At 35.2% G+C, this 25,310-nt stretch overlaps 1 protein-coding gene across 20 annotated transcripts in view; it reads right to left on the reverse strand.

The window, feature by feature from the left end:
* The window catches only part of SOX5 (SRY-box transcription factor 5), a 1,013,293-nt gene that overhangs the window by 219,530 nt on the left and 768,453 nt on the right, over positions 1-25,310 (reverse strand). The window contains exon 1 of one of the 20 annotated variants that reach the window (XM_045466158.1): positions 3,588-3,974. The exons of 18 other annotated variants lie outside the window; for them this stretch is intronic. Coding sequence is in view for 1 of the 2 variants with exons in the window: in XM_045466156.1 (XP_045322112.1) it covers positions 2,545-2,575 (31 nt within the window). In the remaining variant the exon portion in view is untranslated. Of the gene's footprint in view, positions 1-2,544; positions 2,667-3,587; positions 3,975-25,310 lie in introns of those variants that run through there. One more of the 20 variants, XM_045466156.1, reaches the window with a different exon arrangement.

Raw genomic sequence — 25,310 nt, forward strand, 5'->3', positions numbered from 1 at the left:
TACAATTACATCCACTTTATAATATGTGTTTAACATCGTATGGTGGTAAGCACACTGTGGAAAGATTTGCCAGTACCATGAACATTAAAAAAAAAAAAAGTTCGTACAAAAGAAGCTTTACAAAGATTGCAAAATCTACCAAAGTGAGTAACGCTTAAAATGGAAACCTATTATTTGCTTATTTCAGATTTGTATCACATTCTTTGAAAATGCCCACTGTTGAGACAGGGCGCATATATTTTAAAGAGCAAGGTTATGCTTTAGTCCGTTTTTTTGTTTCTATATATCACATGGTTTTTGACCTCTTCTTTTGTGTTGAATTTTAATGTATAAGTAAACATAAATGCTAATAAAACTCCCAAACATTAAACTCAATTCCAAACAATGTAATTGTATATTCTTGTCAGCATTTAGATGGGTACACAATTACAATGGCTTTCAATCCCACGATTAGCACTGCATTCAGTTAGAAAATGGAGTGTACTAAAAGATAAGTGTCCCAGTATGCTCCATCTAAATAACAATACCCACACTTATTATCTAGATCTAAGACATACACTGCCATTCTCCACATTGGTGTTTATGTGTATTTGTGCTTGTTCAGACATTTGTTTACCCCCTACTAGGAGCATAAAGGGAGTACATGTTAACTTATCAAAGGGACCGTCTGGCCTAGAGACCATAAGATTATTAGAAACTGGTTCATTTTCCCCACAGTAAAATGCATTTTAAGGCATCATCATCATCTTTGGCTAATGCTATCTACTTTTCTCAGGCCCCCATCTTACAGCCATTGATTGTCAGAGTCACAAGGCCTGTGTGGAGTTTTCAACAAAGTGGAAGTGAAATTTCCTTGGAAAAACTGACAATATGGAATGCTTTTATTTCTTTCTTTCTTTATTTCTTTCTTTCTTTATTTATTTGCTTTTCTCAGATGTCAAAAGCTTATGGAAAATAAAATAGTGAAAAGCTCTGAGTGAGTCACTGTTTTACATAGCCTATAGTCTATACATATGGTGAAAAATATATATATGAAAAAATATACATAGACACACACATAAACACACCTACCACAACTACTGTGTACACATTTGTTATGGAATTTACTATGGAATGTGCAAAATGCATTTCTTCCTTTGTAACAAAATATCTCCATTTCTTACATTTAAGGAAGAAAGATCCTATAAAATTTACTTTTACTTTTTCTTAAAATATCCCTATTTCTGTATCATATTGTTTTGAAAATGATAATGACAATTCTGAGTAATAAAGTGGATTAAATCTCTACTGTAATCAATATTTCTATTCATTGAGGCCTTCAAAGTAACTTTAAAATACTTCTGCAAGGATTTCCAATGTTTCTACATTCCCAGTAAACACTTCATGAGTGAAATCACTTTTTAAACCTTATCAGAGTAGGTCAGACAAACACCACTGTTTCTTTTTTTCCAGCACTCCACAAAAATTCTTGAGTAGCATGTAAACAGGGCACAGCCAATACGGTATTTGCAATAGAGTACTGTCAGTCATTAAAAGCTAACAAACCTTTGCAAAGCAGGAATGCAGCAATAGAAATCCATTGTGCGCTAACAATAGGCCCCTGAACCTCCCGGCACCAAAAGCAGACCATTTTACTTTTAAGGCTATTGTCTGCAAAGTCCATGACAAAGCTTTTCCCCTGCAGCTAGACAAAATATTCACTGTAGTGTGCTCAGAAAGAAACAGAAGTCTTCTGTCTAAGTTGCAGAGTTAAAGTAACAGCCGCCAGATTTCTGAAACCTGCAGAACATTCCTAGCCTCTTTATTAACTTACATAAAGATATAAGGCTCCTATACAGAGCCACTTTTTTTTCCAAGTACCTTACTTTAAAAGTACACTACAGAAAAATGAATAACTTCTTTAAGACCAAGTAATTTGAAAGATGTAAAATCAGAACATATCTAACTCAGAGTTTTCATGCCTGTGGATGAATAAAGTCACTAATATTTGCAATCTGGATGAGGCATATACTTTAAATTCAGATTCAATAAACATTTATTGAGCAGCCTATGTGCCAGGAACTATGTTAGATGCTTTTACCTGTCTGCATTCTCTCATTTAATCATAGCTGATACCTGAAGACTCAGATTGTGTTATTATATCCATCACACAGGTTAAAAAAAAAGCAAAAAGAAGAAAAGGACTTGTCTGAGGTTTCACGAAATGTAATAGGCAGAGTTGTTTTGAAGCAAGGTGTGTGTGTGTGTGTGTGTGTGTGTGTGTGTGTGTGTGTGTACGCGTGCGCGTGCACGCGCGTGCGCCTTGCCTACAAATTCCTGACTCTCTTGTCAACAATGAAATGATAATGATAGCTACTATTTTGAGGGATAAGTGCTAAGCGGTGTACCAGGTCCTTTACATGTGGTATCTCAAACTTCTCATAATAATCTTCTGAATTAGATATTTCCCTAAGCTTTGGTTTCTTAAGTGGTAAACAATGCACCGATATCTAATTCAGAAGATTATTATGAGAAGTTGCCCATATGGAGCTAAGTTCAAGTTACTGGATCTCAAAGTCAGGGGGACCAAAAGCATATCATTTCACCCACTTCACCTCTCTATCTAAACTACTATGAAATAAAGAGCTTTAAGCAAGTCCACATCAAGTATTCCTCCAACTGCTGCTGTTCTAATTTGTCTCCATTGGTAGTTCATGAAGAAGCGGTAAGAAATGATTTCACAATGGATGGTAACAATGATGGTTAATGATGATTTCACAATGGTAATAAATGAATACAAAGGATGCACAGGTACCAATGGATGAATTTCCCTGAAAAAGGTAAAGAATCCATAGGATACACATGACTAGAACTGTAAGATGCCAAATGGCAAAATCCCAATATTTATAATACACCTGTTCATTAAATGTGTGAATGTGATTAAAGTGAAATTTGACACAATTATGTAAGTGCTGCTTCAGTGTTTATGGACTAAAAAAGATAGTAGCTATCTACTAAATATTCAATTTTCTAACGTAAGATGTTATTTTTATAAGTACATGTGGAATTGCATTTTATACTATGAGTATGTATAGTATGTTTGAGGACATAGTTATTTCCCAAAGTTCAAATACTGCATTATCCATTGTTTTCACATTAAGATATGCCATAGCTTTCCTTCAAGCACCTGTAACAATTCTCCTGAGAGTTGCTTTGCTCAAACATTAAAGTATCACAATTGCTGTCAAAAATAAAAACTAGTGTTTCCTATATTAAAATAAGTATAAGAGATAATAGTAGTTCTTATTATTTGCATAGCATTTCAGTTTATATAATGCTGTCAGATACCACAATGTTGTCAATGGTATGCATTATTATTATATCCATTTTGCAGATGAGAAAACTAAGGCTCAGAAAGATGCTTTTCCCAGCAGCACCTAGGCAGAAAGTAGAACAGATGGAATACAAAACCAGAGCCTCTTAATTCACGGATCTGTTTCTTTGGGGGAAAGATAAATATGTGCATATCTTAAAATAAAACATAGAATAAATGGTAAGAAACAAGTGATAAGATAGATAAATTACAGGGAAATGACAGATATCCTTACCAGTCAATCCATTAATATCAAGATGACTCTGATTGGATTACTTTTGTCTCTTTGTGTCATTAGGACCCTTTTGATGTTTGCTTGATTTTCCCTCCTCATCCTTGCCTCTTTTGCTCACATATGTTTCTTCACATCAATGCCTATGGCAATCCCTACCAGTGAATGGCCCCCCCAACTGTGCCAGCCATTGTTACAACAGCATCCTGCCTCTTTAGGGCCTGCTCATTCCCTATAACTCTCACTCCTTTTTCCCTTCAGTGCCAAACACTCTTAAGACTGACTCCCTCATCTGGAACAATGAGACCTAGAGACTCATGCCAACATATTGTAATTCTCCAACAAGCTGCCAGTGCCAAGAATTAAACCACATTCGCTCCAGTGCAGTAGCTTTACACACAAGCTCGGGTTTTTGCTTTGTGTTTATGTAGGTTTTTTCCCTTAATCTCCCTTGAGCTGCAGTGGCAGAGCTCATTGAAAAATCGAACAAGCAAAAAATATGTATGTGTAATATTTGACTTTTTAAGCAAAGTCCCAAGAGTTAGGTCTTACCAAATGTACCATTGTTTATACTTTAATTTTGTAGCTTAAACTAAGCTGTGTTATTTCTGACTTGTGATAGGATGCACATTTAGGGATGGGAGTTGTCTTTGGAAGGAACGATGATATGGCTAAACTTCAAAATATACCAATACATCCTTCAAAGTCAAGAAGTAAGAGCATATGTAGATTATTCATGCCATAGAATCAGAATGTTAAACCTGGAAGGATCTTAATATATCATCTAGATAAGCATTTCATAAAAGTGATTTACTAAAACATATTGGACATAAAGGGAACACAAATTGTTTGGTTACTTAAAACTAAAACAAACAAAATAAGCATTTCATTGTCATGTAAATCTAATTAAAATTACACAAATTTACATTTCTTTTCTACAGCATTTAGATCTTTTTATGTGTTAACAAGACTGTCAATCCTTAAATGAGTTATGGATTCTACAGCATTATTTAAATATTTGACCAAGGAAATTACTGTGGGGAGATAAACTGTTTTGCTCAATACAATTTGCGTCATAAATGGTATAGACCAAATTCTTCATTTTACAAACTGATATTGTAAATTAAGGTTAAAATATGCCTAATATCATATATCTAATTAATGATACAGGTAGAACTTGAAGCCTAACTCCTAGTTCAGTGTCCTTTTCAATATGCCACACACAGCAACATGTTCTTATAATAGTCAACCTTTTCAAAATGTTAGTCCAGTTTTATTCACCTTATCTAGTTTTGAACAATTATTATATGATAGCTGATCTGGGTGCCTAATCTCTTTTTTTTCATGTTTATTTATTTTTGAGAGAAAGAGCATGAGTGGGGAAGGAGCAGAGAGACAGAGGAAGACACGAAATCCAAAGCAGGCTCCAGGCTCTGAGCTGTCAGCACACAGCCCAACGAGGGGCTCAAATCCACAAACTATGAGATCATGACCTGAGCCAAAGTCGGATGCCCAACTGACTGAGCCACCCAGCCGCCCCTGGGTGCCTAATCTCTTAATCATGTTTCATTAATTCAACACTCTCCCCTTGGAAGCTTTCACTTGATGGCCAACATAAAGTTGAAGAATAAACACAAGTTAGAACACTTGGCCAAATATATTTTTCTTCAAAAAGCTAATTACAATTCAATGTACTGTTACTTAATTATTCAATTACTGATAATAAGATTATTTTCGAGGGGAATATTGGGCTGAATCTGGAAATCAACTATCTGTACGAGTTTAATTCATGTGGACAATATGCACTGGCCTAGACAATATTTGGGGGAAAATATTAAACTATGTTATGGAAGTAATGCAAAAACTTTTATATGTCTGAAAAGTTATTTGTCTATTGAAGACCACAAGCCCTTGCAAGATTCCCATTAGCCAAGCACTGTAGCTAGTCAGCCACTGAAAATGTTAAGTTCTTCTAGGAAACATTAAGAAATAATAAATACCACAACACACAAGAGAAACACATCTGAAATTCCAAAGCGTTAGAATTTCAATAAGCCTCATTTTTATATGTAATTATCCTAAAGTGAATTAAGCTCTACAAATACTTTACTTTTAGTGGTGCCAAAATACTTGTTTGTTTCCACTTGAAAGTTAATAAGAGCTTGTTAACAGAAAGAAAAAAAAATTGGCCTGCTGACTCAAGTTTTAAAATGTTTAATATGCAATCAGTTTTTGGACTATTGAAATGTTTAAATCAATACTTACAAGCTTAAATTTTCTCGTTGCACAAGTCGAAACTATTAACACACCTGACCAATTATACTCAATCTTATACCACATTCTAGAAGAATATTTTTTATCGCATGATTAAACATGCCATAATCAATATGATATAAATGCTACATATCGATAACCTTGGGTTTACTCCTCACAAGATGGCTCTGTATTTTCTAGGCAAAAATAAAAAAAAATCCATTTGAAAGAGAAACTTATGGAGCTATACTGTTGTATCTATTCTATCACTCAGAAAGTAAGTATATTTTCATGCAACACTTTGTTTTGTCCTTGTTTCGAATATTAGATATCAGCAAAAATAACATGCAATTTGAGGGTAGCATTTCAAGAAATAGTTGCAAAGAGGTATTTCTCACATACAAAATCTCACTTATGTTGGGCTACTAGGTATTAAAAAAAAAAAAAGAACAACTAATATCAAATGACATGATTCCATCACTTACTAGTTTTGTGACCTTTGGCAAGTAGTTTAACCTCACTATGCTCTAATGGACTCACCTATAAACAGTAATAGTAACTGCACTTACTTACCACATATGATTGTCAAAAGAATTAAAGGAGATAATTTATGTAAAGCTCTTAAAACACTGCTGAGCACACAGTAACACTTAAAAAATGTTGACTAACATTACAGCTGCCACTTAATATACAACTACCCAAAAGAACGACTTCAAAATCAAATGAAACATACATGCATATGCTTTATTTGCCCATCACCAAAATGAACCAGAATTTGAAAATCTCAGCAAGGATAGTAGTACTATCTGTGCATTTTTTATGGCAATGACCCACAACCCTTAGTTTCTATTATCTACCATTCCTATGCATTTTTCAAATGGTCCAAGCCAATAAGGATGATATAGAAAAAGGTGTAGTATCATGAGAAGGAAAAGGACAGTTGTCATTTGCCATAGGTTAATGTAAGAATTGTCCCAAAACAGCACAGATACACAAAAATACTCAACTAATCTTTGCCTGATTGGTTTTTGACAGTTGTCTTCATAACTTTCCATGGGCTCCATTACATCCTCAACAATAGCTAAAGCTTTTAAGCCAGTGCTGTTGACAAGTGAAAGGGGACAACAAATAGCTGTGTAGTGCTCTTTTCCCAGGGTCACTCAACCAGCGTAATAGTTATTATTTTTATTTATTAGCACTGTAGCCCTGTCCTCTATCATGGCTAAGTTACCCCAACCCCCCTGACAGCAAAAGCATTTTAACTTTTAATAAAAATGAGAGAGTGCGGCACTCCTGTGTAAGGCTCTTTCAGCAAAGTGCACAGCTAATGAATACTGTCCATTTGTATCCAAATAATTTATGATGTCAGCAAAGTGTGGGTGGGGAAAGGAAAATTAAGTTCTAGTCATTAGTTACAATCAGAGGGGAGAGCAGGAGGAAGCAAAGGAGTTACTAAAGCAAGAAGGGTAGAATAGAAACACAAAAGTAATTTGAGAAAAGAAAATTGGGAAGAAGGTGTTCATGATGTATCAATAACAGTCAACTTAAAAAGGTAAGGCATTTCTCATAAAAAATTATCATGACTATTTTTATTCATCATATAACCAACTTGCTCAGACACCAGTTACAAGAAAACCATTATTCTCCATGCATTTTATATAAAATACTATTTTCTCAACTGTGCATATGTGAAGTAGAGGAAGAAAGTAAAATAGAAGACAAGCTGTATGAACTAAATCATGGCAAAAGGTACATGAGAATCAGACATAATTAAATACAAGCCTTTTTTTAATTATTTTTTATTATCATTTTTTTTTGAGAGAGAGAGAGAGAGAGAGAATGTGAGCAGGGGAGAGGCAGAGAGAGGGAGACAACAGAATCTGAAACAGGCTTCAGGCTCTGAGCTGTCAGCACAGAGCCCAACATGGGGCTCAAACCCATGAACCATGAGATCCTGACCTGAGCTAAAGTCAGATGCTCAACCAACTGAGCCACCCAGGCACCCCATTAAATCCAAGTCTTAATTTCACAAGACAAATTTACAAACAGGAGTTTAAGACAGCTTAAACATATCACAGCTTAGCAAAGATAAGAATGCATAGCTGTAAGCAAATTATATATACCTCCTGATATATTTAAGAAGAAAATTACCTAAAGATGTATTTGAATTATAAATGAAGCAATCATCCTACTATAGAAGAGTATGTCTTCACATAATTATCCATTTAATTAGATATCTAAGACCATGATGAAAATGAAAATTAATGACGATATCTGTACAATTTTGTTGTTGTTGTTTAAAATTGTGAAAGTAGGTGGTAGGGATGGTAAGGGAGATACAAAAAGCATAGAAATAGAAAACTGCTTAAAGTATATTAGAATAAGAATTCCAGTACTTTTAAAAATATGACAGAATGTTTTACCACTGGAAGTGAGAATTAAAGCACATACAGCCTGATGCTAAACCACTACACATCCTGAATCTTCTCTATCACAACATATGTGAAAACAAATCGCAATTTCAGCTTGCCAGATGCCTGAAAAGATATGAACAATAAAAACTGACATGATTCATATGATAAATCAGAGATTGTGATATGCAGGTAGATGCACAGTTGAGGTGAGAAGCTACTTAAAATTCAAATTATATCTTTATGTTCTGACACATAGCATCAGTTTTTAAAATTAAGAAAAATATCCTCTGATTTGCTTAAAATCATATATCTAAATTTGCACATATCCTTCTCAACCAAAGTCGTCCATCTGCCTTAACAACTTGTTATATTTGGTCTCCCATAACCTTTCATGGATTTTGGATCATGTCATTTTTGGAGTAATTTTAGATGAGAAAATACAATACTTATATTTGCAAAATGGCATTTAATGTTCACCAGCTTAGACGCCATCTAATCAACAACGAAAGCTTCGGTTTCATGTGTTAGCTGTGTTACGCTGTGACCCCCACAAAATGCATAAGAGTTAAGAAAAAAAATCAACCTGTAAGAGTTCTCTTTAAGAAGCATTTGCATTTAAGGAAGAACAAGTGAAAAAAAAAGATATAAAGGAAGCAAATAAAAATTTTTAAAAAGTCTAGATAAATTGAAAATGTGAAAAAGCATAGTTCACTTTTACTTGTCCTGTATCACCAGAGACTTAAACCATTCTCAGTGTTAAAGTAAGTAGGTATAAAATTGGGCATGTAGTATCTATTAGTATAGTCATTTAATTTATTAATTGAATGAATGCACAAAATGATTATCTTTGCTTTTAGTGGCATAATGTACTATCAGAGAGCTATCAGACTACTTTAAAAAATTGGATACTGCCATTTTCATTATTTTGCAGAATTCACACACATACATGCACACAGATTAGGAAGACTTATACTTTATCCATTTATTCATTTATTTACTTAACAATCACCTATTAAGTTGCTACTGTGGCACCATGACAGGCACTAAGATGTGGCCTCTGCACCTCAAGAAACTCAATCTTCTGAGAAAGATGTATAGACTATCAATGACCAGACACTAAACCTTTGATTGAAAATTGCTACAGTGTCACAGAATTGCTCTTCTATTGTTTCATTTATTGAAGTAAAAACAAAGAGAACATGCCTCATTTTAAATATTATATTAATGAACAGTTAATAAATGTGTCAGTAGACTTTTTTTCTAAGTGCTATTATGGTAATATTACCCTAAAGAGTTCTAAAATAGTCTGTTGTTGGGGCGCCTGGGTGGCTCAGAAAGTTACATGTCTGACTCTTGATTTTGGTTCAGAAATCATGAGATTTCTCATGGTCATCAGATCAAGCCCTGCATCAGACTCTGTGCTGACAGCACGGAGACTACTTGGGATTCTCTCTCTCCCTCTCTCTCTCTACCCCTTCCCAACTCTCACGCATAAGCACTTGCTCTAAATAAATAAATAATGTGAAATGAAATGAAATGAAATGAAATGAAATGAAATGAAACAAAATAGGCTACCATTTATCAATCAAACCAGCTATAAAAAATTCTACTAAGAAATTCTTTCCAAAAATGGGACCAATTTCTCATCTTGTCTGTAACGCATACTAATTGTATGCGTTAAATCACACTAATAATATAAAGTTAAATTAAAAGATAAGAATATGGATAAGAATAGTAGAATGGATTAATTCGACAAAGAGCATGTACTATATATTTTTACAGCCATGGGGGATATTAACAGGAGCAAAACAGAAGCGGACCCTATCCACCTAAAGTTCATAGTCATAGGGAAGCTTCTTTATTTTTATTATTTTAAATTTTTTAATGTTTATTTATTTTTGAGAGAGAAAGAGAGAGAGACAGAGCATGAGCAGGGGAGGGACAGAGACACAGAATCCAAAGCAGGCTTCAGGCTCTGAGCTTTCAGCACAGAGACCAACATGGGGCTTGAACTTATGAGCTGTGAGATCATGACCTGAGCTGAAGTCAGGTGCTTAACCCACTGAGCCACCCAGGGCCCCCATAGGGAAGCTTCTTTAAATGGTTCTTTATGTCTTATTTGAATCCAGGAATCTGTACTTTCCTGAGACCTGAGGTAATTTTTTTTTTGATGAGTAAACATTGATAATGGGGTATAACAATATGGATAAAAATTCTATTAAATCTTCAGAAACTTGAAAACTTTTTTTCATGTGGTTAAGATGTGAAATAGAATACATTGAATTCTTCTTAGAAAGGTAAAATAACTTTACTAATATCACAGTGTCATTTGAGTAATAATTTAAATATCATTGACTAAAAAAATTCAAATAAACTCCAATAGTTTTCTATTTTATACCTGGATGACATACAGTCATTCAAAAACGTCACAGTGAAATGCAATAATGAACTACCAGGAGCTAATATATATTTTATTTATTAAAAAGGGTGAAAAGGGAGAATTATTATTACTGGAGTATTGGGAACAAAAATTTTGTTTAAAAATCTTAAATAAGGGACCACTAATCATGTGACCACATATTTCATACATAAACAAGTACATATATAAATAAATATGTACATATATATATATATATATATATATATATATATATATACTTCAAAGTAATATACCACCTACATAATATAAGAGGTTCGTATGTTTATGTCAGTAGCAAAGAAAGAAGAGAAACTCCTGAAATGTCAGCTAAATGACAAGGGCATCCTCTTTTCAGGTTGAGAACTAAAGGTCTGCAGGTTCAGAAAAGAACAGCAGAATAATGTTACAAGCAATGTGGTAAATCAGGGAAGAATGATGGGATAATATCCTGATTATTCATTTAAAGAGATGAGAGGATAAGCAATGACTAATATTGGTATTAATGGTAGAAAATAAAATAATCTATACCTTGAATATAATTAACAAGAATTTCTACAGCACAGGACTATTGCTGCTTACTTTTTCTATATTCTTGAATATATCAGTCTATACCATCTATAGAATCATGTCCCAAATCTAGTAACTAAAGGGAAAACATTTGAAAGGACAGAAATATCCAGAGAGAGAACAGAAAAGGAAAGAGCTGTCTGCTGAATGTCCCCTCTGTGTCTTGTGCTTGAGTTTAACGTTTGGGAGTTTTATTAGCATTTATGTTTACTTATATATTAAAATTCAACTCAAAAGAAGAGGTCAAAAACCATGTGATATATAGAAACAAAAAAATGACTTACTTCTCGTGTATGGAATAAACAATGGAGATATACATCCCCCAAATCTTTCTCTTTCATGTGTATATATATTTAATATCATATTTATATATAATTTGAACTCACTTATCTTGTCAGAAACATATCAGAAGAGAGGGGTGCCTGGGTGGCTCAGTTGGTTAAGTGTCTGACTCTTGATTTCACTTCAGGTCATGATCTCACAGTTTGAACCCTGTGACCGGCTCTGGGTTGATAGTGTGGAGCCTGCTTGGGATTCTCTCTCTTCCTCTCTCTCTGCCCACCCTCCTTTCTCAAAACGAATAAATTGAGAAAAAAAAATGAGAAGAGAAAAAGTAGGTGGGGATAGCAGGGGCTCGAGGGATATTCACCATACAATGACATGTAGCCTATGCTTTCCTAATGACTTATTGATTTAATAGAATAAAATTAAGAAAGGCAGGGAAAAAACTTATTTAAAACAGTGTAAGGATTTTGGTGAAGTTCCAATGTCAGCAATGAAAAAATTAAGATCTAGGTTAGTATTTCATCCCCAAAGGATGGATGAATCCAGTAAAGTGACAGACTACCCAATTTTCGGACCTGGGGGTCATAGAACAAGTTTTTACAAACTTGAGGATAGTCTTCTGAAAGCTACAAAGCTTCTGTGTTGCACATGTCAGAAATTCAAAAGTGTTCATATCTCTGGGAATTTTCCCTGAGGGACATGAAAGCCCCAGGAACCTGCTATCTTAGTTCTCACAAAAAGGTGCAGAATACATTTAAGCCCCAAGAGGTCTCTGTGACAGAACATTAGCTCTCTCACCCAAAGTGAACACTGGGATGAATACCGAAGATGGTTACAAAAAGCTTTCAGTGCCCTCAACTATTTGGAAAAATCTTGTAACCCCTCTAGAATGAAGATTCAGATAAAATATTGTTAACAATGATGATAAATTAGAAACATTTAATCATATTTATGAATTAAGGTGTTCCAATAATAGTTGAGATCTTCAGTTGAATTAGAAGCATGACAAATAAACCACTCTAAGTATTGCAGCCGTCTATAATCTTATTTGCAGAAGGCTAATAATTTATTGCAAGAAATTTGGTTCACTAAACTTGTGTTTGCAATAAATGTATAATCATCCAACCTGATCTTTACTATTCAAAAGGAGTTAATGTTAAAAGGTACATTATCTACTTAAAAAATATGTTCATGAAATTAAAAAAAAAAAGAACTGTTCCATTTCTAAAGAGAAAAGAAAGATATCATTGTTCCATGGCAACTACCAAAAAACAAGAAATTACTTTGTTTAATGAGGGGATTCAACTCTTTATAAGAATATTTCCAAAATTTATAAATCACATTAAATGGACACATAATCTAACAGGTTTCCCAATTATATAGTAGGTGTCAATTTATTATTTTGGTCCAGAGTTCAAGATGTAAAACCTGTGCTATTTATTTCTCTCTTTTCTTCTCAGCAAATCGTTCAGATTATAGAACAGCACCCTCAAAATTATAAAGCAGCAAAGCCAAATCTCAAAACATGTGAAGAGCTGTGTGCCAAACAGAGCTGCATAAAAACTAAAAACCAACACCTTTAAAAAATACTTGATTTGAGTTTAATCGAAACTCGTGTTTTCATACATATTTCAGCCTTTCTGTTTTTCATCGTGACACATTAAGTGCCTAAAAAATAATGATCAGTGAGCTTTCACAGCATGGGGGGGAAGAAATAATAGGGAAAAAAAAAGTTTATTCCACACTATTTGAATTACAGTTAGGTAGTTCTCAATGGGGCTACTACCAAATCCTTTAAGCCCACCGGCCTCTTACCTACATTAAATTAATGAGGCATCTCAGGCATTCATTCTTCACCAGCAGCTCTAGACTCTCCAGTTGGACACCTACAATTTACTAAATTACCAACAGTGACCTAGGGGAGACATCTGTTTGTTATATACAATATTGTATTATAATATAAGCTAAAAGAATATTTGGGAGATTAAGATGATAAGATATATGTTGAATTGCATTTTCTGGGGTTAATAGGGGCCGGTCTATGATTCTGTGATCTCTTTTCCAATACAAGTTCCTATTTTCCCATCAGGAAGTAAAGGCCTCCACAGATCAACATTATGAAATACAATACTTACGAACAATCCAATACTAAGAGGTCTCCATTATGCCATGATACTCACTACTGCCATACAATACTTTTATTAAGCCTCAAATACATTAAGCTTGATTATAATCAAATTTTTTATAATACCACCTTCTTACTAATGCTCATAACACTTGGCTCCCAGGGATGTACTTATAATGAGATGGCCAGGTGTATTTTCCATTAAATGCCTCTGTTGGAGTTTCTATAGTGCTTTTTCTCATATATTTCAAGTTAAATGCTCCCTCTATTTTTATGTTTGCCTCACAATAGCCAGTCCCTTTTCAATGATTAATTTTCTATTCAAAAACAATTTGCTTTTTTTTTCCCTTTGTCCTGTCATGGTTTCAGAACTACGTCTTTCCTTTTCCCTTGTCCACTGCAGAAACTCACCTCCTCCCACCCCCCACCCCCCACCCCCCAGATCACTACCTTCTAGTCTCCAAATTCTTTTTCGTGACATATAGTCCAAAATATTTAGGAGCTCCCCCCAGCAGGAGGCTACTCAATTAACAAAAACAAAGCCCTGAATGATCAAGGCTATAACTGAGCCAAGAAGTACTGTAGCCATTTATATTATATGACCTCAGCAGTCTCTTGATTGAATTGCAACCCAGCATTAAATCAAACACTATGTGTTGTGTGTGTGATTTTATAAATGCTGGGTGTGTGAGGTGGAATCAGGGAGGTGAGAGGGGTGGCAGAGAGATTATAAATACTCTCAGGGAAAAAAAATCTCGATTCAAAATGTATTTTCCTTTTCCTTTTTTAAAATGCTCTTTACTTCGTTTTGGAACGAAGATACATTTTGCGAAATGCTTCGAACTGGTATTCCGAGGCATGTTTAAACAACAGAAATAATGGAAGCATAATTGATTGCAGCTGGGAACTGTCACCCTATCAGTAAGCAGCACCTAACTGGCAAATACTACAAGCTTGTTACAGATTCCTTTCTGAATTGGGCACTGTAAGAAGACTGGGCATTCTTTATACCATACACTCAAATCAAAATCTTCACTGATTTATTTCTCAATTTTTACTAGACTAGAAACAGTAAGTGGTTAGTCTGTTGGCATCCAGCCAGTGTGTTTGGGCAGAGAGGGTAGGGTGCTTGTTTCATAAAGTTAAATACGTAACAGGTTTATAAACATGCTGTATCTTTCTGTCACGGAGGAGATATTCAGTAAAAACAATCTTCTCAGTACATGAACATTCATAGGAGAAAGGGGGAAAAGTAAAGATACCTTTTTCAGAAACCCATTTTTGTGAATCAAATTACTATCAATTTCTCCATACATATCATGTTCCAATCAAGGACTACCAAGGTTCAATTCTTATCTAGAAGCAGGCTTTTCTATCATTCTTTAAGTTGTCTTACTTAACGCAGACTTCCCCCAAAAAGGAGCAAAGAAAACAAAAAAGAAAGAAGAAAAAAAAAAAAAAAAGAAAAAGAAAAATAAAGAAAGGAAAACTAATAACTCCACAGTAACTTACTAAGAGAAAAGCTACAGTAAGTCCCTTTTCCTATTTTCTTATATTTGTGTAGCTGTTAGACATTTTGCAAAGGAGGGGAGTACCAGCCAGCCTTTCACAACAAAAGACCCACTGTCGCTGAGCCAGTCCCAGACATGGTGGAAACCGGCCCACAGGAAAAGGCCCGGCTCCAATGTTAGGCCCCGGCCGAGTACAGTCACTATATTCACTCAAATTGGCAACAGGTCTCAGTGTTCCTGGCTTTGAGCTGTGAACAAGGGTCGGGATTGAATAACCAATTATACAACCGCTGACTGAGTTTATCCAAGGTTTGCAAACTGCTATAATAGCCCAGTATTCAACCAACTGTTTTATCCTTTTCCAGATATAGTGTCATATCTCCCCTTGTGCTCCATTTACATGTCACTTTATTACATACATCCATTAAAAAGGTTAATACAGTGTCACACTCAATGCCTACATGTTGCCTTACAGGAGTTCGGCTTCTCTCTGGGGCATTTCGTATAGACACCTTTCTCTGTCTTTCACTTTCTCTCTGCAAGTTAAACCAAGTTTCTGTCAAGACTGCGGAACAGTGGATGAAAGAACAGTAGCCAAATGTCAACAGTTTCAAAAATACGCCTTATACTAATGGGCTGTTTTAACCCACCTTGGTATATTAAAAATGTGAAAATTCTGAAGTTTGGCAGGTCAGACTAGCACCCAAACTGAAGGGGCACATACAAATTTTTCCAAACGTGTGCCTTCCCCTTTGTCAAAATGGACGTCTCAAAGTTCAAGAAGACCTACAATTTTTCCGCATATTTGCATGCCTGCCTTTAATACAAAGTGGTTATGATGGAAATTTAAAAAACAGAAATAGAATGTCAAGTACTTTTCCTAAATCTCTACAAACCTGAAATTCCTGAGTGAGTACCTTCCAACTCAATAAACAGAATCAGAGAAATGGTAGAAATATCAGGTAGTTATGAAGGAGTTGGCATTTTTTTTTTTATTGATGCCTTGATCTTTGGCCTTTTATTTATCCCATGCTTGGTGTTAACTGGTGTTTTACACAGTGTAAGCTTATCTCCTCCACTGAGGCTTTTTATCTTTAAAATCAATAATACAGATTCCTTCTAGAAACCTAAGCGATAGTCATTGGAATATATAAAAATCACATCAACATTTAATGAAAGAGCTGGCTAGAACTAAGAATGACATTATGCAAAATCACTCACATCTTTAATATTTGGAGGCCTTTCTTTATGTATAATTAAGAGAAAAAGTACCCTTTAGGCCCACAATAAAAACATTCATATAATCATGTATTATAATGATAATAAGAGCCAAGCAATAGTAATACTAACAACTACTAATTGAGAGCTTAAGTGATGTGAACTTTTAAGTGCTTTATATATAATTCTTTTTAATTCCTGCAAAATCCTATTTTTAGTTGTTAATAGCAGGTACTTTGTAGCCAGAGTCTTTCTCCTTCATTTATAAGTTTAGACATCTTGTAAAATTACTTAACTTCCCGTGCCCCAGTATCCTCACCTGCAAAGTTAGTATATGCTTAATATGCCTACAATCTAGGGCTACTGAAGGTATTAAATGAGTTTCTCAAAGTAAAGTGTCTCAATACAGTACTTTTATGTATTTGTCATCATTGTTCTCCTCCACATCTCCATCTTTATAAGCAATGTACTGCTCAAATAACCAAATCTTGAGCAGCTCAGTGAGTGACAGAGCTCATAACAACTTTTGCCTCTTCAAGTAAATCATTATCTTCAAGAATTCTACATATTTGAATGGCTTATTAATAATATCATTCTTCATTTATTCAGCATCTATGTTTAGCAATTTGCAAAGCAAAAGTAGCAGAAAGACTATTCTAATAAAGAAGTCTGGGGCGCCTGGGTCACTTGTTTGGTTAAGCATTAGACTCTAGATTTCAGCTCAGGTCATGAGCTCATGGTTCGTGAGGTGGAGTCCCACCATGGGCTCCATGCTGGCAGTGTGGAGTCTGCTTAGGATTCTCTCTCTCTCTCTCTCTCTCTCTCTCTCTCTCTCTTTCTCTCTCTCTCTCTCTCTGTAAGGTAAATATACATTAAAAAAAAACCCAAGAAGTCTAATCTTATTTCTGCAACTCAACTTTGTGATATAAATACCCAACATTTTGAATTCTCCTATGGGCTTCCTTTATAACATTATTAATCCCAGCTAAGAGTTTTAAGCATGACTATTTTGGTTATTTTATATCTAAAAGCATAAACACTCCTAATTTCTTGACCCTAATCTGCAATTAGAAGTAATTTGTACACCAAATCCAATGGTGATGTGGATTGGAAGAAAAGAATGTATGCTGAAAAACAAAACTGTAAATTGTAACTATAAAGACTCTCTGCAGCCCTTTAATTATTACCAGGGTCCTTGCATTAAATTGTAACTTGTTGCTGATCTTTTAAAAAGGGGAAACAAAGTGGACTTTTTACTTTATGGCAGGTTTTGGAGATACAAAGGTACCAGCCATGAAAGACAATAGGAAACCTAATTATCAACATAAAACATTAAAATGTTAATATGAATCAGGTGGAGTAAGGCTGCCATTTGCAGGTAGCTGAACAAATCCATTCCATGACTTGATCAACGGTAATGTAGTAGAGGGAGAAGAAAGTTTGGAGTCAGAACTAGGCATGAATCTTGGTGCTGTTCTTTACTAACAAGTGGTCTTAGGCAATCTAGGTAACCAGTTTCAGGGCGCTCACTTTTACTTGTTTAATTTTTTTTTAGTGTTTATTTATTTTTGAGAGAGAGTGAGACAGGATGCAAGTGGGGAAGGGACAGAGAGAGAGAGGGAGACTCAGAATCTGAAACAGGCTCCAGGCTCTCAGTTGGCAGCACAGAGCCCAACGCGGGGCTCGAACTCACAGACCGCGAGATCATGACCTGAGCTGAAGTCGGATGCTTAACCGACTGAGCCACCCAGGTGCCTGCAGTGTGCTCACTTTTAAAAGTGAAATTATGATACCTGCTTGCCTTACAGGAAGAGAGAGAGGGAGGGAGACAGAGACAGAGAGACAAAGACTAGCATGGCGTCTACCACACGTTAAGTGTTTGAGGAGACCTCCTATCAGCATCTCTGTCATCTTCAGCAACATCATCACGTTACCTTCTTACCTCTGTTGTGAATATAGCTGTAAGCAAAGCAATTTTATTGTTCTGCAGTAGTCTAGAACTAGTGACTCCAAGAAGCTATCTGTGTGTTTAAATACATGTATTTTCTTCAACAAACTGATACTTTGATCTGGGCTTACATCTGGACAATGGTAAGGAAGAGGACAAAAAAAGAAATTCTACTCTTATATATTTTGCCTAGAATTATAAATGGAATTAGCCAGAATATGTATCTAATGCATTTCATTCAAGTCTTGGGATAATACAAAAGACTGGCATTGAAAAGTAATAATTACATTTTTTTCCTTTTTTTTCTCCAAAATGTTTTAAATCATGGAAAATTATGAATGTTTTGATTCCTGTTAGAATTCTACTCTGATGGCATCAGCATGGCAAAGAGAGAAAGTAAAGGCAGATAAGAAATTCTTCACATTCTATCACACTGAGGAAAAGAACAATTCTGCATTGAGGAGTCCTCAGTCCCTAAACTGAATCTGGTTCCTCAGGCCATTTTCTCTAAGGAGAATAATAATAATAATAATAATAATAATAATAATAATAATAATAATGTTGGACTATTACACCAGCTAAGTGGAGAAATATGAAGAAAATAATATATAACCTACATAGGTATATATTTAACTATTTAAAATAATTTTTTGGGGATACATCTTTAATCTGAATCCATGGCTCTATAGGAAGATTTCCCCCAGCTCTTTTAGAATATGCAAAAATCAGCTACCTATCTCCTTTTGTGTGTATGCAAAACATAATTTTCCTTATAAAAGATTCTGCATTTGTAATGGCTATGAAAAACATATATTGCTTATCAAATGAAAAAAACTTATAAGACCAAAGAGATAAATTTGTAATCCCAAATCAGTTTAATAAATGCTCTAAATATCATGAATATTGTGTAGTTTGGAGCCACATTAGGCATTGTCTCTCCTCCCTATTTTAGTAATACTACTACTACTACTAATAATAATATCATTAATATTTGTTGACTTTATGTATAGTGCTGTGGTTTATGCAATTATGCCATTTAATTATTACAACAGCCTTCAGAGGTAGGTACCATTATTATCACCTGTTTTACAGAGGAAATTGAGATTTAGTAATTTCTTAAGGACACACACCTAGTGAGGAAATAAGCCAGGATTCAAATTCCTATCTGTTGATTTTCAAAGTTTGCTTTCTTAATCAGTAACCATACTGACTCACCCAGCCTACTAACATTAATGATAGGTGACACACTGCAAATAGAATTTAGTGCACATAATACAATACCATTCCGAGCTCCTGTTGGTGATGATTTCTGAGTTCTCAAGGGTATCCCTGGTTATTTGTGCTTAGAATAAAATCCAAAACTCTCTCCAAGGTCTACAGAGTTATATAAGCTTTGGCCTCTGTTCATCTCTCCACTCGTTTTCTGCTACTCTTCCTACATGCACTAGCCACTGAGGCCATCATGACATTTCTCCAACTAGCGAAGTCCACCCTCACTTCTGTGTGTTTCCACTTTGAGTTCTGTGTTCGCTTTATTTCAGTCACTCTTCTCCAAAAACTTCACATGACTGATTCCTCTTATCCTGAACTCATATTTCACCTTTTCAGAAAGGCCTTCTTTAACTTGCCATCTAAAGCAATATATCCCTACTATCACTCCACTCTATTTCTATCAAATTCTCTTTATTTTTTATAGCACTTATCTCTAATGGAAATCTTCTTATCTATTCATTTATATTTTTTTTCTCTTCCTTCTTACTAAACTATAAGCTCTAGGAGAACTGGGACTTATCTGTCTTGTTCACTATGTATTTCCATTTCCTAAACTTAAGCCTAGCATATATCAGATACATAAAAGGATTTGTTGAATGAATGAGTATATGAATTTCTGCCAGACTGTAAGAGATCCTCTTTGCTTTAAGATGACTCAAGATTATGTATGATTTGGAAGTCATTCCAGATGTGTGGGAACACCATTATTCAAGTTCCCCATAACTAAAGTATAAGATGATACATTTTCATTATCCAAGTTTCATAATTCTCTCTCATAAATGCTATATGTGAAGACAGGTATACTGGGATTATATAGGCAGGGCTATACATGTTATCTCTGATTAAGTATATCAAGAAAGTAATCAGAACAGCATAGGTTATAGGAAACTAATAGCCATATAATTTCCTTGTCTTTTGAATGATTTTGAGCTCACATTTTTCTAATTTTGGATGAATTTAGCCTTTTTCTGGATGCATCAATAACTTCAGAAAGACATCACCATTGACCATCACGTCTGCTTCTGTTCCCAAGTTTTTGTATGCACATACACAAATACACACACAATTTCTTACTGCACATACATTTAACTTATATCTACAACTATATATTTCGTGAAGGATCTATAACACGTGACAAGTATTTGTGTCAATAAGGCAAAAAAATACCCTTCATTCCTTTACTGTGGAGTTACTTTATACAAATACTTAACTCATCTAAATTCAACTATGTTTATTTAAAATAGGAATTAAAAGAAAAACAAGGGCAAAAAACTAGCAAGTTAGGGCAGATGATTCTGTTTGTCACTGCCCACGATACGGTACACTAAATTGACACCTGTGATTTGAGACTGCTTGCTCTTCCCTCTGTTGGTCTCAGTTCCTGTTTGCTTCTCCCAGCTTGAGTATCTCACTCTGCCAAAAGGGGGTTCCATGTCTAATGACACATATATTTCATTCGTTATGAAACTCAACAAGTTCATTTGAGACATAACCAAAGAAACAGAAACACATTGCAATACTTTCATCGACTGACCAAATGACAGTGGTGTCAGTCTCCACTGTGACATGTTCCCGAGGTATTTCCAAGGCTAATTCTATCCTTCCCACTGACTTTAGAATCTAAACCTGGTTTAAATGGGATTCTATTGTATTCTTTTAAAAGATGAATCCAACACCAAATCTGCACTTTACTATGCATACAGAGGCAAGAATAAGTTATATATATCTTTCCTAGACTTCATTTTCTAAAACAAAATTGTACACAATATTCCAATCTTTATAATCTCTTTAAAAATTAACATGAGTTAAGTACTGAGAATATAAATACCTATTGTTCATTAGATAACTTATATAACAAATATTTATTCTGTTATTCTATGCCCACAGTGTGTCAATCACTATAATATACACTGTAATGACAAAGATGAAAGATATATTTCCTGACCTAAAAACACCAGTTAGACTCATAATTACCACTGTACTAGCAGCTATGACAGAAGGATGTTCAGGATGCTATGAAACACAGAATGAGGCTGTCTGACTCAGGGAAGGAAGGATATTAATGCAAGAAGGTATGCAAAGTAAAACTAGGTTAACTGAGCCAACTTCTGAAAGCTAAAAGGAGTTTTCCACGTGAATTAAGAGGACAATATCACCCAAGCAGAGGAAGTAATACAGAAAAGGGCATGGTAACAAAAGAGAGTCTAGCATGTTCAAGAAATCCAAAGACATTTTATATATCTAGGGCATAAGATGGATATCAAAAGTGGAGACAACTATAACTAGAAAGGTACAGAGAGGTCACACCATAAAGAACCTTTGATACCCAAATAAAGAGATAGTAAGGCTTTGAATGAATGTAAGTGTGAACTGACATAATCAGATTGCTTAATTTCCCTCCGTTAGCAGTAAGGGCTAGGGGAGCCAGATTGTATGGTGTGATCCAGTGCAGTGATCTCATGTTGTAATTCTGTCACTCAGAGTTGTAGATGATTGGAGAGACAGAATGAGAAGTTTCATGTCTTCTCCATAACAGAGTGGTGAGGCTCACGGCAGAAACCATGTGTCTAAATGGTTTATAATTTTAAAAGGGCCTGAATTAGGTGTCTGAAACTGGGGCACTGAACCCGCTGGGTATAACTTGGTTGAGACCCCATTCGTCCCCACTCCACACAAATGAGAGCAAAGCATCTCAGATGAAAATGGTCAGATGAGAGTACAATCGAAGTGAATGCAAGAAATGTAAGATTAGTAAGTCATTTTATCAGATAGGAAAAAAACTGTACTAGAGAAATCATCCCAAGTTTATGACCAATGTGTGGCTTTATTTCTTCCAGCATAAGACAGTTTCACAGTAAAACTATTCCACAGTGATTTTTAATGTTTGACTATTGTACCTCAAATTATAAAATGGTAGTTTTCACAAATAATCATTTAACAGTGCTCTCACCTTATTGAGTATTAACAAATACTATTTTGAGAAATGCTGAATTTTTCCTCATGATACTTCAACCACAAGAGCAAATTCATGAGCAAATTCATGATAATTGCAAAAGGGAGGGATTACACTTATTATATCATCTGCATCCAATAAAATCACCTGACTTTATTTTCTCTGAATGGTCTCAGACCACTCTAAAACTTTGAGACTTGCTACACAGTGTGTGCCAACAAGTACTTTCACATGACAAAAATAAATGAACAAATACCGAAAGAATTTTAATAAATCCTAATACACAAATTTCACAAATAACCAATCAGGCTTAGTTTGGCAGTTTTTTATTAAATTCATGGACTATGAGGAAGATACCTGTGGTTTTAACATGCACCCTTATAATACAGTCATATCCTTTGCTATAACTATTTCTAGTCCAAAGATGAAGTAAATTTTTTCAGGGTTTGACACAAAGTGAACTTTGAGTAAGAAACACTGACCTAAAATTAATTGCATGATAAATTCTTATTATTTTAGTTTTCTGGCAATTGTTTTTTTTTTTGTTTTTGTTTTTTTTGTTTTTTTTTTTTTTATCTCAAGCATCTGGCTTTAGGCAATTTCCCTATTTTTTTACACATACACACATGCATAAATATAAATACATGTACACATAAAGTGATATGTACATATAACCTGGTAAATAACCTAATAATCCAGCATATTGTGTTTTAACTAGATAAGAGTTTTGTGTTTTTGAGTGTGATTGTGAGGGTGTGCGTATGCGTCTGTGTTTGAAGGATAATGTTCAATACTGATCATTAACAGGCATCATGATGATCCAAGCAACTTTCCCTAAATCAATGTTGATTTGTCTGTAGTCTCTTGATAAAAATTTTAAGGTTTCTGTTTTTAATAAAGATTGATATAGTCATATTAGGATTACCTGCAAAATTTGGATACTACAACATTTTATGCATTAAATAGAAGTAATGCATCTAAAAAATTACTTATTTAAATGAAAGCTTTTTAATCCCTAACAGCTTTGTGTCAGCAGAAATGGCAATCATTTTTCCTTAATTTTGAAACTGAATTTTGAGCTTTCCCATTAAGAGTACAGATTGTATGTCATTAAGAGGAAAAAAAAAAAAAAACACAAACCAATAAGTCAAAAAAGTAAGCTCAACAATCAGGCATTTTGTACTTTTTTTTTTTTTTAATTGTAAGAGATTGGTTCCTGCTTTCAAGGATCTTACAATATAGCCAGAGAGATTTTTTAAGGAAAGCTGCTATACATAAAGCAAAGGAAAAAAAAAAAGTAGTAACCAGGGGATCCTGATCTTGAGTGTGATGAGAAATAGAGAAGAAAGAAATACGTCAGGGCTAAAATTAGCCCAAACTCTGGAATGAGGCAGTATTTATTTTAAATCAGCAAAGAACACTAGAACAATAACATAAAACCAGGAGATAGAGTGAGAAAGCACATACAATAAGTAGAAAAATTCTACTTGGCAATATATTGGGTAGATATTTGAAGAATAATAAGCAATAAAATCAACCATATTTTGGAGGCCTTGGGAAGGTGGTCTAAGAGTGCATTTGATGACATGAACCACATACAGCCATAGAAGTGTTTTAAATGTGACTGTAGGGGTGCCTGGGTGGCTCAGTCGGTTAAGTGTCCGACTTTGGCTCAGGCCATGATCTCACCGTCTGTGAGTTCGAGCCCCATGTCAGGCTCTGTGCTGACAGCTCAGAACCTGGAGCCTGCTTTGGATTCTGTGTCTCCCTCTCTCTCTCTGCACCTCCCCCACTCATGCTCTGTCTCTCTCTCAAAAATAAAATAAAAGCATTAAAAAAAAGTTAGAAAAATGTGGATGTACAGGGCCACCTGGGTGGCTCAGTCAGTTGAGCATCCGACTTCGGCTCAGGTCATGATCTCGCAGTTAGTGGGTTCGAGCCCCTCATCGGGCTCTGTGCTGATGGCTCAGAGCCTGGAGCCTGCTTCAGATTCTGTGTCTTCCTTCTCCCTGCCCCTCCCCCGCTCACATTCAGTCTCTCTCTGTCTCTCTATAATAAACAAACTTTAAAACAAAGCAAAACAAAAATAAAGTATTAAATGTGACTGTAAAATAATAAGAGTGGCATTTGAAACCCTGAGAGGGGCACAGTAAAACAGCATGTCTTGGTAGGGAGTGAGAATTGTTGCAGGGATGTAAGTTTACAGGCTTTGTTCTAGACCTGGAGAGATGAGGCCTGCCGAACTAGTGCTGGGTGTGCAGAAAGTGAAGAGGAAATTCCTGGGAAGAATTGGTGGTACTGCCATCATGGAACAGAAGAGCTCTTTTTGCCAAGAAGATTATTAACCACTTTTATTCCATATAGTGATTTTGGCAGCCATGTTCCCCTGAGGATTCTCTTTCTTCATCTCAGAATGTCAATCATTCTATGAAGGCTGAGGTGACATTACCCATATTTTGGATAGGGTGCAAGGTACCAAAGGTACAATTTCTTACCCAAGGAAGAATATGTAGCTCAATTTTTCTGCATTTCTTTTCTTTTGTGCTTTTAATGGAAACCACTGCTATTTTTATGGAGGATATATTTTCTCCCTTCCTCCCTCCCTTCCTCCCTTCCTTCCTTCCTTCCTTCCTTCCTTCCTTCCTTCCTTCCTTTCTTCCTTCCTTCTTTCCTTCCTTCCTTCCTTCCTTCCTTCCTTCCTTCCTTCCTTCCTTCCTGTCTCTCATCTTCCACTTTGGCCAGCTAACCATGAGGCTAAAAG

This window comes from Leopardus geoffroyi, chromosome B4, assembly GCF_018350155.1.
Source record: "Leopardus geoffroyi isolate Oge1 chromosome B4, O.geoffroyi_Oge1_pat1.0, whole genome shotgun sequence".
In the NCBI taxonomy this organism is placed as follows: domain Eukaryota; kingdom Metazoa; phylum Chordata; class Mammalia; order Carnivora; family Felidae; genus Leopardus; species Leopardus geoffroyi.